General features: G+C 38.2%; 2 protein-coding genes across 8 annotated transcripts in view; one reads left to right on the forward strand and one right to left on the reverse strand.

Moving 5' to 3' along the window:
* Window positions 1-8,053: 8,053 nt before the first annotated feature.
* Window positions 8,054-12,735, forward strand: LOC133830305 (uncharacterized). 6 transcript variants are annotated; one of them, XR_009891986.1, is made up of 5 exons: window positions 8,054-10,045; window positions 10,273-11,265; window positions 11,366-11,591; window positions 11,737-11,898; window positions 12,150-12,390. XR_009891986.1 is itself a non-coding variant. In XM_062260261.1 (5 exons), the coding sequence occupies exons 1-5, from the start codon at window positions 8,276-8,278 to the stop codon at window positions 12,107-12,109; spliced, it is 3,174 nt and encodes a 1,057-aa protein (XP_062116245.1). In that variant the 5' UTR covers window positions 8,054-8,275; the 3' UTR covers window positions 12,110-12,188. The 6 variants fall into 6 exon arrangements, 3 of the variants coding, with proteins under 3 accessions (XP_062116245.1, XP_062116243.1, XP_062116244.1); XR_009891987.1 differs by having other exon boundaries at window positions 12,147-12,283; XR_009891988.1 differs by having other exon boundaries at window positions 12,068-12,190.
* Window positions 12,736-14,079: 1,344 nt separating this feature from the next.
* LOC133830307 (uncharacterized) overlaps window positions 14,080-16,118 on the reverse strand; it is a 54,641-nt gene continuing 52,602 nt past the window's right edge. For both annotated transcript variants that reach the window (XM_062260262.1, XM_062260264.1), the window contains exons 3-9: window positions 15,977-16,010; window positions 15,638-15,862; window positions 15,449-15,538; window positions 15,179-15,244; window positions 14,988-15,079; window positions 14,842-14,889; window positions 14,080-14,666 (exon numbers count right to left, since the gene is read on the reverse strand). In XM_062260262.1, coding sequence (XP_062116246.1) covers window positions 14,549-14,666; window positions 14,842-14,889; window positions 14,988-15,079; window positions 15,179-15,244; window positions 15,449-15,538; window positions 15,638-15,862; window positions 15,977-16,010 — 673 coding nt within the window. In that variant the 3' untranslated portion in view covers window positions 14,080-14,548. The remainder of the gene's footprint in view (window positions 14,667-14,841; window positions 14,890-14,987; window positions 15,080-15,178; window positions 15,245-15,448; window positions 15,539-15,637; window positions 15,863-15,976; window positions 16,011-16,118) is intronic.

A 16,118-nucleotide genomic window follows, 5' to 3' on the forward strand; every position in this document is an offset into this window, starting at 1 on the left:
AGTTTAAGAAGTTCGAGTTCTGGTTACCTGAGGTGACATTTCTTGGTCACATTGTCAGTAAAGATAGAATTATGGTAGTTTCGACCAAGATTGAGGCAGTGAGAGAATGGCCAAGGCCCAGGAGTGCCACAGAGATTAGGAGTTTCCTGGGTTTAGCGGGATACTATCAGTATTTTGTTGAAGGGTTATCAAGAATTGCAACACCATTGATAGAGTTGACACGCAAGAACTTGAAGTTTGTTTGGTCTGACAAATGTGAGAGAAGTTTTCAAGAGTTGAAGCAGTGGTTGATCATCACTCCAGTATTGAGTCTTCCTTCAGATCGAGAGAAGTTTGTGGTTTATTGTGATGCATCAAGACATGGGTTAGGCCGTTTTCTTATGCAGGTTGGGAAGGTGATTGTTTATGCTTCACGACAGGTAAAGAATTATGAACAGCGGTACCCTACTCATGATCTAGAGTTGGCGGCAGTGGTATTCGCACTGAAGGTGTGGCAACATTATCTGTATGGGGAGAAGTTCGAGATTTATACTGATCATAAAAGTTTGAACTGATTTTTCACGCAGAAGGATCTGAACATGCGACAGAGACATTAGTTAGAGCTGGTAAAGGATTATGATTGTGATATTCTTTATCATCCCAGGAAGGCCAACGTGGTAGCATATGCTCTGAGTCGGAGAGGTCCAAGACAGTTGTATAGCTTAAAATAGATATTCAGAAAATTGGCAGAGGAGATGACCAGATGGGTAGATTGGCCAACGTTACTCTACAGTCTACACTCCTTGAGAGGGTAAGATAAGCTCAAAGGAATGATCCTCAGTTAGAGAAGCACCGGGAGGACATCCTAGGTGGAGTGGCTAAGGAATTTACCATTGCTGAGATAAACATGTTGAGGTACAAGGATCATAATGGTGTTCCAATCGATGCTGGTATTAGACGAGAGATTTTGGATGAGTCTCATACCACTTCTTATTCATTGCACCCAGGCATGACAAAGATTTATCAGGATCTAAAATCTTTGTACTGGTGGCCAGGGATGAAGATAGAGGTAGTTGAGTATGTGGCAAAGTGCCTAACTTGTCAGAAAGTGAAAGCTGAGCACCAGAGGCCAACAGGGATATTACAACCATTGGATATCCCTGAGTGGAAGTGGGAGGACATCGCCATGGACTTTGTAGGTGGATTGCATAGGACGATGGGTCAGCATGACTCGGTATGGGTGATCGTTGATCGATATACCAAGTCGGCTCACTTTTTTCCATTGAGGATGAATTTCATTATGGATCAGTATGCAGCACTGTATGTGAGGAAGATTGCACGTCTCTATGGGGTTATGAAATCCATAGTGTTAGATTGGGATCCCATATTTACTCCAAGTTTTGGGGAATCCTGCAGAAGGCTATAGCACCCAGTTAAAATTTAGCACATCATATCATCCTCAGATAGATGGACAATCTGAGAGGATGATTCAGATACTGTAGGACATGCTTAGGGCATGTGTATTAGATTTCGAGGGATCCTAGAGTAAGTATCTCCCTTTTATTTAGTTTTCCTACAAAAATAGTTATCAGTCAACGATTGAAGTGGTTCCATATGAGATGTTGTATGGTAGGAAGTGTGAATCACCCATTCATTGGGATGAAATGGGTGATAGGAAATATTTAGGTCCTGAAGCGGTGCAGAGGACCAGTGAGGCCATTGAAAAGATTAGAGCACGAATGCTCATCTCACAGAGTAAATAGAAAAGCTACGCTAATCCTAAGCGTAGGAACGTGGAGGTTCCAAGTGTGGTACCACTCCTTCGAGTTTCACCGTTTAGTTTAGTGAAATGATTCAGGAAAAAAGGCAAGTTGAGCCCTAGGTTTTTAGGACCTTTTGAGATCCTGGAAAGGATTGGGCAGGTAGCCTATAGGTTGGCTATGCCTCCAGCTTGGTAAAGAGTACATAACGTGTTTCATGTATCAATGCTTAGGAGATATGTATTGGATACGACTCATGTGTTAAGCTATGAGGATCTGGAGTTACAGAAAGATTTATCCTATGAGGAACAGCTAGTTCATATTTTGGATAGGAAGGACAAGGTCTTGAGGAAAAAGACTATTCCTCTGGCTAAAGTACAATGGAGGAACGAAATTTCTATTAGGAGTGGATAGTCGTAGCGTCCCAAAACTCCTAATAGGGATTAGTATGTTGATTATTGTGTCGAGATGGCATAATTGGAATTATGTGATTATATAATTATATATATGTGGTTATGTGAATTATGTGAGCTATATTATGATATGACTGTTGATGCATTTTTATGTGTATTAAATGTGTTTAAATACCCGCTTTTGTTAAAAATTGGCATTTTCGTAATTTTGGCTTGTTGAGGGTATATTTTTTATTTATTATGCTATATGCTTGCGACCACATTATTACGTTGATATATTTGAGATATTCGACATGAGTAGATCATTTCAAGCATTTTAGCAGAAAAGTCACAACGAGGATTAATACCCGGCTCGGGGTGAGCTTAGGGGTATTTTGGTAATTTGGAAAATTACCGGGATTTATTGGTAATGAAATTAATTGGTGAAATAATGGTGTTTGAATGCTTGATAGATTAATTTGGTAATTAGAGGTGTAATTTGAGGTTTAGTGGGAATTTAAGCCAAAAGACCAAATTGCCCTTGAGTTAGCTTTGAGGTTAAGTAGAGTGAAGGGAAAAATTGTCATTTGACCAATTTTTTTAAATAACGTTAATCTAATGTTGGCAGCTACGTTTTTGGACCCTTCTTCTTCGTCTAGTGTCTTCTTCAACACACTTAGGCTTATAAACTTGGAAGCTAAGATCAAGGCTTTGGATTATTGGAGACTTTGGGGATTGGTGAAGCTTGTAACTAGGATTTGTAGCTGCTTTAGGACTTCAACAAGCTTAGGGTTTCAAAATTTGAAGAAAGGTATGGAATCCCTTCTCTATTTTCAGTTTCCTCTATTGCTCTTGATAAAGCTTTCAGGGAGTTTGGGTTTAATTTTGAAAACTGAGGATTCTAAGTTGTTGGGATGGTTATGTAAGGTTTAGAAACATGATTTTGTATTGGATTAAAGTTTGAATTTTAGCTGAATTCTTAAGTTTAGTTACAATGTTTCGAATTGAAGAAAATTGGGGGTTTTGACCTAAATTCTTAAAATTCTACTTGGAAGCTTAAATTTGGTTATATGTTGTGGTTATTGGTTTGTATGATGTGTATATGGATTTTATAACTGTTTTATAGCCTCATTTTGTACATGGAATTGATTGGGATCGAATTGGGTGTAGATTTGGGTTTGATAAATTGCAGGGGAGAAACCCAGAAATTCTGGGTTTGCGCTGCGGCACAGCGACACCAAGGGGTCAACGCCCCTAAGTTGAACCAGGATTTTGGGGGTGTTTCTGTTGCCTCTACCCACAACTGCGCCAGGGGGCCAGCGCCCCTGCGCTCGTACAATTTCGGGATGTATTTAATGTAAAGTTTGGGGAAAAGGCTTATGGGCTCAGGGGACGATTCCATCACTCAGATTGATGGAATTAGAAGTCCCGAGAGCTAGGGATTTATCCTGGAATCAGTTTTCAGAATTAGTTCTTAATAAGGAATATTGTTTATGCTGTGATTAGGGTTATCGCAAGGCTCAAAGAAAGGATCACGCTCAGGGTCGTACCATTAATTGCACAAGACTCGATGTGAGAAAACTATCACTTGCATTGTATTTAGGGCATTTTCCCTAACCTATGAATGCGGTTATAACCGCTTATTGAATTCCATTAGATTATTCTCTTATTATCTGTGATTGCGTCTAGTGCATTTGTGGTTGTGCATTTATTTGTGAATGACCGGCATTGGTCGGATTCAGTGATAATCACGCGTAGTGTAGGCCGTAATGGTAGGGCCACTGTAGGGGTGCGGTACGCATTCACTCAGCACAGGTCGTGCTAAGGGATTAGATGCTTGCATTAGTTTGTTTATAACTATGAAGCATGTTAAATATGACTTATATTTCTTTGAATGCCTATTTCTGTTTAATTGAGTTTTCTTGCTAGGCCTTCGCTCATCGGTGTTGTGTGGTGCAGATAAGGGCAAGGGTAAACTGGATCAGCCAAGAGCTGGAGAGCTCTAGGGGCGGTGTGTACATACTCGCTCTGCTCGATCGCCACGACTGAGATTATTTTGAGGGACCAGAGTTGAGTTCAGCTTTTGCCGCTTAGGTCGACTATTGTTGTAATCCGAAACATGTTATATTTTGTGTTATAAACTCATGTTGGGATCCCTTGTACGTACTTAAACTCTCTAATGATAAGTTTTACTCTTTCGAAAAAAAAATTAATACCTAAATTGTTACTTAACTTTAATTACACGTTTAAATTCCAAATGACTCGCTTAACGGGTTAAGCATAATTTTAAATACATAGTGTAACGAGCCTGGTTTAGTAAGGTGTTACACTACTGGTGCGAGCCCTTCTCCAGTAAAGCCATATATTGTTTGGCTACATGGCTCTAAGTCTTTGGTCAATAAGTTCATCCTTTCTAGTGAGGACTTATACAGGATATTAACCGAGCTGCCTGTGTCGACCAACACTCGTTTCACCATCATATTGGCGATTTGGACATCCACGACCAGAGGATCTGCATGTGGGACCTAACATGCTGACAGTCTTGCTTAGTAAAGGTTATCAAGTCACCTTCTGTTCGAGCTTTTTTAGGAGTCCATTCCTCGAATGTCAGCATTGCAGTGTCTTGTTCATGACGTAGTGTTCTGGCATATCTTTCTCTTGCCTTACCACTGTCGCCAGCCAAGTGTGGTCCACCACATATAGTGAGCAGGGGGCCCGCGAAAGGTGTAGGGTGCTCGCAAAAGGTGCAAGCTGTAATGGAGGTGAACATTGTCGTGCGCATGGCTGCTCGTTACCTCTAGTAGCTACCGATTAGGGATCAACTCTTGCTCATACATACCGCCTCAAATGTCCTTGTCGAATTAGGAACTCAATTTCATCTTTTAGCTAGTTGCGCTCATTTGTATCATGACCGTAGTCATTGTGAAAATGACAAAATTTATTTGTGTCCCTTTTTGATATATCTCTAAGAATTTGGGGTTGGTCGCTTATATGGGACGGTTGTGTAACTGGCCTGTAAACATCTTCTCAGCTTTCAATCAATGTTGTATAATTGGTAAGCCTCAGCTCATATTTAGTAGGTTTGGGTCTCTTGTTTTCAGAAGTAGCAGAGTCATTGTTTGACCTTTCCCCTCCATTTTTTCCACCATTTTCCCACCTTTATTAGTCTTACTCATATTACTAGAAGCCTTGGTTGGTTCTTTCTTTTTATCAGTTGCCACCCATTTTTCCTTTCCTTCACTAGCAATGGCTTCTTCCAGCTTTATATATTTATCTACTCGGTCAAGGAATTCTTGGGTGGTTCTTACTCCATTCTTTCGCAAGCTATTCCATAAAGGAGACTATCTTTTCACTCATGTTGTGATTGCCATCATTTTACCTTCATCGCTAACAGATTTGGCACGAGCAACTGTTCTCATAAATCTCTCTCGATGTATTCTTTCAAAGGCTCGTCATCCTTTTGTCGTATGTCGACCAACTGGTTAGCTTCTGTTGGATGTATCCGAGCAACATAAAACTATCCATAAAACTCCTTAGCAAACATCTCTCAGGAAGTTATTGTGGCTGGCTGGAACTTAAAGTACCATTTCTGGGCAACATCAGATAAGGTAGCAGGGAATATCCTGAATGTCCATCTGTATCTCAAACTTATTCACATGAGATATAGGATCTTCTTAAACAGTGTAACTGCACAAAACAAGCATTTTGAATTTTCTCGAGACTTCTGCTACTACAATCCTATTAATAAATAGAGTGCATTTTCTTCGGTCATACTTGATATCCAAAGTTTTATTTCCGACTAGCTGTTGTACGGCCTGATTCAGCACATCAATTTGAGCCTGAACAACTATGGGAACTGCGGGGGCATGAACAACTGTCGGGATGTGCTCATCGTGTCTTTTCGAAGTTCAGAAAATTTCTCAGATCTTCTCCTCTCAATCTTTGTTCTGATCTTCCCAACCCATCAAACACATTAGATTGCCTTGGTTTCCCCCTTGCGTTTTGGCTAGTTGGTATGGTTATTCATGGGTGGAGGCCCTTGCTGTCCTTGCCTCTGCTCGTCTATCCGACCAACATTTCTTCTCTGATTATGAAAATACGCATAATCTCCTTCATTGTGGTCATGTCCATCCCTAAATTGTGATCGATGGGTTCACTACCAACTACACAAACTATCACCTTCTCTCTGACCTAAACCATCTCGATAAACAAGAGGTGGCCTATAGAGCCTACGCTGGTCGCTAGGCCTCGGGGCATTGTTATGCCGTGGGGGGCCTCAGGCCGCAGAGCCTATGTCAGGTTGCCTCCTATTCCATGAAGGGACATTTTCTGGCCCATTTCCAGGAAGGATATGTTCATCATTTACCAGGCGTCCCAGGCTTCGGGGACGCTGCTCATCTCTATTTTTTCTGGGGTGTTGCTCGCTTACTTGAGCAGAACGAGGAGGTTGTCGCTGCTTGTTGTGTCTACTAGAATTCTGCGGCTATCCTTCTAGCTGGGCAACTTGAGGTTGTTGCTGTTGAGGTGGGTTTTGAGGAGATGGATGATTATGAGGTCGCTCAGGCTGTGGTGGGTTTGGAGCAAATCGAACCCCTGTGTTAGTTGTATGGAAGCCTCCAAGGTAGCAGTAGCATCCCTTTGATGGCAGTCCATTTCTATCTGTCTATCATTTAATTCTCGTTGTTTTCGGTCAATCTCCACATGTTGCATGATCATAGTCTCAACAACATTTTCCTGGTTAGCTTTTAAGGTAGCCATCTCATCCTGCAACATTCCCATGGCTGCTCGCAGGGTCTCAGCATCCAACTTCTCGCTTTCTTCTTCTAATTCCACTTGTAACTCTTCTTTAGTAACTCTTGGGGGAGGAGGTGGATTCTGGGGGTTCTTAGATGTTTGACTAGCCTGCTGACCATGAGTCCTCTTGGATTTGGCCATAGCTTCTCAATTAATTGATCTCCGTGAGTTCAACTATAAATGAAAGCACCAAAATGTTGACTATAGATTTGTCCAATGACATTGGGTCAAATAAACGATGTGAATAAGAACTAAACTAAGAAACAGTAAACGACACTCAAAGTTTTATAGTGGTTCGACCCTGAATGTCGGTAATAACCTACATCCACTTGAACTTTTATTAATATTGAAATTCTCAAACTCTCAATCAGATGACCTAGAATCAACTGAGTTTTAGTAGCTTGAAATAGTACAAATCGATGTATAAAAGCTTAATAGTCTCTCTAGATATTCTTATGCATTTAACCAAAATAATGATTCACTAAGCTTCTTATTTATAGGCTTAGGAACTTACATCATAGGTCGTGGGCCTTCCTCAATTTGCGTAACTAACTGTAGTAAAATAATGAATAAATAATCAATATTGTTATATATAAATATCTCTATAATATCGCATTCCTGGACTCTGCTCGGAACTCTCGACCAGCCTTGCTTTTGTACTATTGAGGAATAATAATTAATGAAGCATTTGACTAATACATCTTCAACTGTAGAATAATCCTCTCTGTGTCCTGGAAGAGTATCAACTAGTCCTTATATGTTATACCATTAGTTAGCTGTCACGTGTCTCATATCATCGCCACGTCATGACGCTAGTTTTTGGGTAAAACAATTCTCATGCACAACCAACACACAATTTATAAATTTCAAGATAACCATATTCTCCTCCTTAATACTCTAGTTGATCAAATTATTTTGAACTACACATACAAAAAACCTTATATTAGTTTTAATTTTTTGGTGAAACGACAATACCACAATAAAACGACAATGAACAAAGAGAGGAGAAATAATTAAGTGAAAATAACATAGGATGTGGGGATAGTGCAATTCATCCCTAGCCAATGACAACATTCTTGTCCTTATCAAAGTTGTCTAACTAACAATCAAACAAGCCCCAACAACAAAACAGTATTCCATTTCCCACAAACACATTTTCATTTTGTCTTTCCTCAAGCTCCCGCTCTCCTCTCCTTTTCTTTCCTCTCGATCAATTCAAATCTCCTCTCCCGATCTGGTTTTTTCGAGACTACTCCTACGATCCACCCTACGACGCAGTAGCTTCGTTTTCAGGTTTCGTCTCTACCCTTTTTTTCTCTTTATTACTTTTATGAGTTTATCGAGTCTGTGATGATAAATGGTGAGCCGTCCGATTCATTTCTGCTATTGCGGGATCAGTTATCGGACGACGGTGATGCGTGCTCTTCTCGATACTCGTCTTGTGGTGAGTCCGAGTTCGACCGCTACTGTAGCGCGAACTCGGTAATGGGTACGCCCAGTATGTGTAGTACGGTCACCGTTTTTAACGATTTTGGGGAATCTGAATTTGGGTCTTTGAGGAATTCTGGGTTTGGGGAGGAGACTGGCGGTTTGGAGAATTTTAGCTTGGGAGGGAAAGGGGAGAGCAGTCGTGAGGAGATTAAGAGTTTAGGTGATAGGAAAATCGAGTTTTGTAATGTGAATTCTATGAATTATGGCTCTAGTGGGTTTGAATTGTATGGTGATGACGAGTTTGATCTTGGTGCTCCTGCTGTGAATGAATTGATGTCTTGGAAGGTTGAGGGTGAGTCTTCTTCAGCTTTGGAAGGGGTATCTGGATTCGAAAATGGTTTGGCTAAAGGTGATAGTGGAGAAACTTTGATACCAAAGAGAGGGGTTGAGGAAATTGGAGTTACCGGAGAAAATAAGGCTGAGCAGATGTGTACCCAAGAAACTAATAATTCAGTTTTTGTTGGAAGTGACACTCGAATTTCAGGGGAGGTTGAGAAATGTTGTTTAGATCCCATTGCTAGTGCAGAGAATGAGAGTGGCTTTGATGGGTTAAAACCAGAATCTTTTTGTTCTGGTGATATGAAGGAGAGGGAGAGACAAGAGTCACAAGAAGACAATGCTTCATCTAGAAATGAGGATTCTGAGGTTGAGGATTCCATGTACAACTATGGTGCAGATGACGAGGATAAATCTGGTTACAATTACCAGAGGAACGAGCTTTATAGGCAGGAAGCAAAAGTGAAGAATGAAAATCCATTGCACATTAACTCATCTGTAGCCTTTGGTTCAGACGATTGGGATGATTTTGTGCAAGAAAGTGGAGGAACCCAGAAGCCTTTAGATCTTTTCACCATGAATGCTTTCCAAAACCAGGCAGAAAAGAATAATGAAACCAAAAGGGAACTTTTGGATTCTAGTCCTGCGACCTCTGTTGGGTTTTCAATTAATCGTCAAACAGAGAAAGGAAAAAATCTAACAGAGATGCCCGTCTCCAGCAATCAACTTGAAGGTGATTATACATTGGATGATATTGTAAATAATTCTGAAGCCGCAGCTCATTTTCTAAATTTTAGTGAACTAGAAGATGTGAAGGATATTTCTGTAGCCAGTTGTCAAGTTCAAGGTAGTCCTGATTTGACTGAAATTACCAAAAGTTTGTTTACCACAACACCTTCTTTTCCAAAGGGTCATGCAACAGAGCAAGAAAAAGCAAGTCCTGTTTCTCGTACCATCAATCAAGTTGGAGGCGTTGATGAATTGGCACACGATCCTAATAAATTTGGGCTTGATCCTCTAGAAGAAAATTTTGCTGTGAAAACTGGTTATAGCGATATGGATAATGGTATGTCACAGACGAACCAAAATGCTATAATTGAGGAGAGCATCAGCATTAATGATAGTGGAATTTCCAAAAATCGAGCTCTGGGGAACTCAAAAATAAAATTAGACCCTCTTGATGACAAGTCAGCTAAACTAAGCTCTCATTCAAACGTGCCATCCAGAAATATGAATTCAGATTTTCTCAAAGACTATAAGCCAAAGACAGACCTACCAAGTTTCGGGAATAATGTAAGGAAGAGTCCTCCTGTTTCGGAAGGTCCTGTTGGAACTCATCCTGCAGTGGTAAAGGTCAGTCATTGCTTAAATGCTACTTTTGTTTCCATCGTCTCATGAGTAAATTGCAAAATTGGAATTGGGTTTCATCAAGTTCTTAATTTTTGACAAAGCCTTTTGTGGTTACTTCAAATTCTTAACCCTCTGAACCTGTGAAAATTCTTATGCTGTAATTCCTCTGAGTTCTGAGTTGATCTTAAACTGTTTGCATCTCATTATTTTTCACACTATATTTATTGCAGACAGATGATCTTGAGCTTGATGAATTTTATGATGAGGTTGTCCTTGAAATGGAAGAAATTTTACTGGACTCTAGCGAGTCCCCAGGAGCTTGGTTTCCTCATAGTAACAGGGGATTACAATCACATCTATCTCTACCCTTAAGAGATGGTGGTTCCTCGGCTTCGACTTCTGGCAAGGAGGCAGAGGATGCTCACCCATTGTATCAGCAGCCACTGAGAATTGATGACATTGAAGTGGTAGGTGCTAGGCAAAAGAAAGGGGATATCTCATTTAGTGAAAGACTAGTTGGAGTGAAAGAATACACTGTATATAAAATACGAGTATTGAGTGGCAAGGATCAATGGGAGGTTGAACGGCGATATCGAGATTTCTTTACCCTGTATCGCCGGCTGAAAACATTATGCGCTAGCCAGGGTTGGACTCTACCTTCTATCTGGGCCTCTGTTGAGAAGGAATCCAGAAAGATTTTTGGAAATGCATCTCCTGATGTAGTTTCAGAGAGGAGTATTCTCATTCAGGAATGCTTGCGCTCCATTATTCATCCCAAGTTTTTTAACACTTCTCCAAGTGCGTTGATTTGGTTTTTGTGTCCTCAAGATTCAGTTCCTAGTTCCCCTGGATCAAATTTGATGGCTCCTCGGTCTACTTCTAGAGGAAATGGAGAAAACATTTCCACATTAGGGAAGACTATAGCGCTTATTGTTGAAATCCAACCATACAAATCTATGAAGCAGATGCTAGAAGCACAGCATTATACTTGCGCTGGGTGCTACAAACATTTTGATGATGAGAAGACACTTATACGAGACTTTGCACAGACATTTGGATGGGGGAAACCTAGACTTTGTGAATACACTAGTCAATTATTTTGCTCTTCTTGCCATACAAATGAAACTGCAGTTTTACCAGCAAGAGTATTGCATAATTGGGATTTTATGGAATATCCAGTCTCTCAGTTGGCTAAATCATATTTGGATTCTATACATGATCAGGTAACTGATCAGATAATATCTTGTTTTACTAATTATTAAATTGAATCTAAGCCTTGGCTGAGGACATTTCTCGTTTTGTAATGATTTTTCTTTCTTGCAGCCCATGCTTTGTGTCAGCGCAGTCAATCCATTCCTCTTCTCAAAGGTCCCAGCTCTGCTTCACGTTATGGGTGTTAGAAGAAAAATTGGAAGTATACTTTCATATGTCCACTGCTCATTCAAAGGATCTATCAATAAAGGACTTGGATCTCGAAGATATCTTCTTGAAAGCAATGATTTTTTTGCTCTCAGAGACCTTATTGATCTTTCAAAAGGGGCGTTTGCTGGTTAGGCTCTATATACCAAGCTTATTTATCATGCCTTGATATGGCTTCAAAAGTTGTTTTCAGAATCTATGAGTCTCTAATACATACTATTCAAACTTACAGTATAAATCTCTTTATGTACTTCTAAGAGTCTGAGTTAATACAGATTTTGACTCATTTGGCAGTGCTACCTGTGATGGTGGAAACTGTCTTGAAGAAAATTCTGGAACACATAACAGAGCAATGCCTCGTATGCTGTGATGCGGGAGTCCCATGTAGTGCTCGACAAGCTTGCAATGACCCGTCTTCTCTAATTTTCCCTTTCCAGGTAAATATGTATATAGTGCTTATGGATCCCTCGCATGCCTCTAAAAATACCAGCTTTTTTAAGTCAACTACATGGAAAAGATATTTGAAAACCATAGTTGTATAATGAAACAAACTAGATAGATTCTAATTCCACTCTCTGAGTCAAAATTTCCTTTCCTACTTTATAGTGTCTAAGAAATCTTAACCTCCTCAATACAACTGATTGGTAGGATAGAATATCAGTCATCTGACTAGAAACACTTGTAGCAGGAAGGTGATGTCGAAAAATGTCCCTCTTGTGAATCAGTATTCCACAAACATTGCTTCAAAAAGCTCACAGATTGCCCTTGTGGAGCACATCTCAGGATTGATGACACAAGGTCACTGACTAAGAGAGTAAGCCGTAGTCGGGCCAGTGGTGATAGCAGTGGAGCTTTAGACCTTTTCGGGAAGGGACTAACCTCTGGTTTGAATGTTGGATTTCTCTCTGGGTTGTTTGCAAAAGCAAAGCCAGACAACTTGGGAATGCATAAAAACAGTGACAATGTCATATTGATGGGTTCTATGCCAAGCACTTCGTTGTGATAGCTTTCATTGCCATTGTGTCATATGTTTGTTTTTTGGCCTGAAATGAAACATGAACATTCTTTTCATGTAATATTTTCTGAATAATTAGGCACTAGCCAAGGAAAAACTCTGTACAGCCGAGTATCCTTGTAGATTTAGGAGTTTTCTTTTTCTTTTTTCTTTTTAGCACCCTTGGTTGGTCATTCTTTGGAACATACAAAGATATAAAGTTTGCCTTCTTGTAATTCATTGTCTCTATTTTACTTGTATAAAATCTTTGGCCACTATAGATAGAAGCTATCAAAACCACGTCAAAATGCAGGCACAGCCACCTCTTGATTGTTTTTCCAAATATTTCCATTTTTACCCTTAAGCTCTCTTTGCATGTTTAAATTACTTTTAGTCTTAGTAAAATGATTTCCAAATTATTGTTTTTCAAATTTTGGATTCTCTAATGAATAAGTGTAAGGATCCAACAACTTGGTAAAATACAATCTTACAAAATGTTTGTGTATTAAAAAAAATAGAGGCTAGTAATCAACCATATACAACAACAAAAGTAAAAATTGACAGCTAAAAGTGCTTTAGCATTAAATTTTGAAAACAAAGCTAGAAAAAGGACAATAAATTGAGTAAGTTCACTCATATCCTAATCAAACATGATAAGTTTTGTTGGTTACTCTATTGTTTTTGTTGATTTTAAGATTGTTGTGAACTAAAAAGTAAAAACAAAGAGAATACAACAAAGACATTCCTACATACAAAAAGAAAGTGCATAACCAAAAAATAAAAATTACAGTTGTCGGTCGCATTAATGTTATCTAACCAAAAGCATAAGTAGTTGTCATGTTTTTGTTATGGTTAAAATGCCTAAGCTATTGAACACTGGGAATATTTCTTTTTGGTTGATAGGTCAATCACCATGTTTAAACACAATGAATTAACTACATTTTTTTTCTACTTTTTCCTAAGTATATATATAGGGGTCACCTTTAATTAATTAATTCAATTATCTGAATCAGCACTTTCTTAAAAGTAGAAAGCTGTCGTTATTCCTCATGTCACTCTTTGCTTGACCTGCCCCTTTTGATAGTAATGAAGGTAGATTTATTGAAAGAAAATAATGGTAGCTCCCATTGGGATTACTATTGTAAAATGACCAAAAGTAGAACATATTTTTTTGCTTTTTTAATTTTTTATTTGTGCCCTTTTCTTTTCCTTCTAATTATAATAATTTTTATTTTTAAAATTTTGAATTTGATTTTCCATCATCCATTATATTATCCATGCATTCTGTTTGTGGGAATTTGGAATGGTACAATTTGTGTGACCCAACTTAGTTCAGAAAACATTATGCCAATAGGATAGAGCTTAAGTGCCTTTAATAATTTAATTTTTTTTTGCTCTAGACCTTTAATAATTTAATTTATTGTCCAAATAAGGTGTACTTAATAGCTCAACAAACGAAAAGCATAACAACATAGAAAACGATTGTTAACAAAGTGCAAAAAAAGCATCTTTTTGTGAATGTTGACACCACCTATGATGCCATTTTTATGCTTCAACTACAACTATTCTTATTATCACATCGTAGATACTAAATATATAAATATACTTATTTCATAGACAACAATAATCTTCAGAATGTGAATAAATTTTCTTAAATGGAAATATAGATATATCAAGCTGGTGACCATAGTTTGGCCAATTATTTACACAAATAGACTTTGGAGAAGTAAACAAAAAACAGATAGGAGAAAAAATATATTTATATCTTTTTTTTTTTTTATGTTTTGAAATAGAATAAACAAGGAGAATGGGGAGATCTCTCTCTTTCTCTCCGAGTTCTCTTGATTTTTTTGTGTACTTACAAACTATGCCATTTCTGTAGGAGTGCTTCTATGAACAAACTAAACAAAGAAAATGTCTACTTTTTTCTTGTACATCTTATCTTGTGTGTCTTCCAAAACTTACCTTAACAAACAATGTATTCTATAAACTTGTTCAAGACATGGAACTATGATCTATAATCTTTGACTTCTGTATTTCTCTTCCATAAAGAATGTTGGTTTTTTGCCTTTGCTGGTCTTCTTTACCACAAATTACTTCTCACATTGATAAGAATTAGGATACTTTGTTGAGTATACATGGTGCTTGAGCTTCATTATTAGAGCAAAAATGCCATAGCATGGGATATGCATTAGAGCCACGGAGAAGTACCTTCAAAATCCATAGAATTCAGGGAAAAGAGTCAGCTTATTTTCTTAACCATATTTAAGAAACCAATATATTAGCAACTAAAATAAAAGGCAACAACAAAATTTTTTTAACCCTTTTTGTTTTGGTAGAAAGGAAATGAAATGTGTGAAACCAACTTTGTTATGACACTACTCACCATAGTGGAGCATATGGAGATGACAAATCAAGGAATGGATATGGCCACCTGATATTTAAACAACAAAAAGAGACATTATTATCATCCATGAAGTGGTTTACAAGAATTTTGTTGTGCTCAGGTACTTAATGGATTGTGCTTTTTACCAAAGTTTTACACAAGCATGAACAATCCACTGGAAAATTACGTAAAAGATCGTCCAAAGGAAGAAGTATCCGATTCTGAACCAAGGAAACCTCTGAAAAGAACAAGAACAAAAAATAAGATTTGTATGTCTTCCATGAAGAAAGATAGCAGAAACCTTTTACTGACCTAAATAGTTAAACCATCAACTTACCAAGCAATTTAAAGCAGTCTCACCAAGTAGGAAGACAGCATTGATTGTGTGCATATTTATTATCAGCTGCAATAAAAGGTTAAATCATGGTTAGCAACACACTCATCCATAATCTGGTTCAATTATTTCTCAAATTGACAAAAGAAGCAACCAAGTATTTACATGGTTGATATTACAGACTAAATTTTTTAGTGAAAGAAGTCACTTCAATTCTAATTGATAAATAAGTACATTTGTTCAAAGTCAACAGTAGAATGTAAGGAGACTTACAAAGTTTAAGTTGTAATCTTTGATGGTAAGAAATGGAACAATAATGAACCAAAAGACACAATCCGTGAGGATAACAGCACCTGCATTCATCTTTGTAACAGTAAAACATTGTTATAAGTGGAAGAGCATAATATTGAAGTCTGTTATTTTTTTATACTTAAGAAGAGTTGATGATTCTAAACAATGTACCTGAAAAATTATTTGGAATACATAACTCCAAAATCCTGCAGGCTTGCGAGAGTTATGATCCGCATGGGGGCTTAAGTTCTTTCCTCTATTGAACGAATTTGCTATTACAAGTGCAGGAGTCATGTAAGTGCCCTGCTCTGCATCTACTTCGACACTATCCACCTTATCACCACTAGCTTTTTTATGATGCCGGTAACATCCATACATTGAAAGCAATGATCCGAGCTAAATTTGGAAAGTAGAAGCAGAAATAACAAACAAATAAAGATAATTAGACTCATAAACAGAGGAAGAGACAGAGAGGAGAACAATGAAGCTCTATCCAACTATATAACTCACCCCAAAATAAAATGTAACCAATGTAAAAGTCCACCTGCCAAAAACCATAAATGTCATTTGTTAGTGTCTAGATTTCTCACAGTGCATCATTCACATATAATCAGAAGCAATTTTTTTAGCTACATTGCCTTTTTGTTTAATC

Source organism: Humulus lupulus, chromosome 4 (genome assembly GCF_963169125.1).
Source record: "Humulus lupulus chromosome 4, drHumLupu1.1, whole genome shotgun sequence".
Classification (NCBI taxonomy): domain Eukaryota; kingdom Viridiplantae; phylum Streptophyta; class Magnoliopsida; order Rosales; family Cannabaceae; genus Humulus; species Humulus lupulus.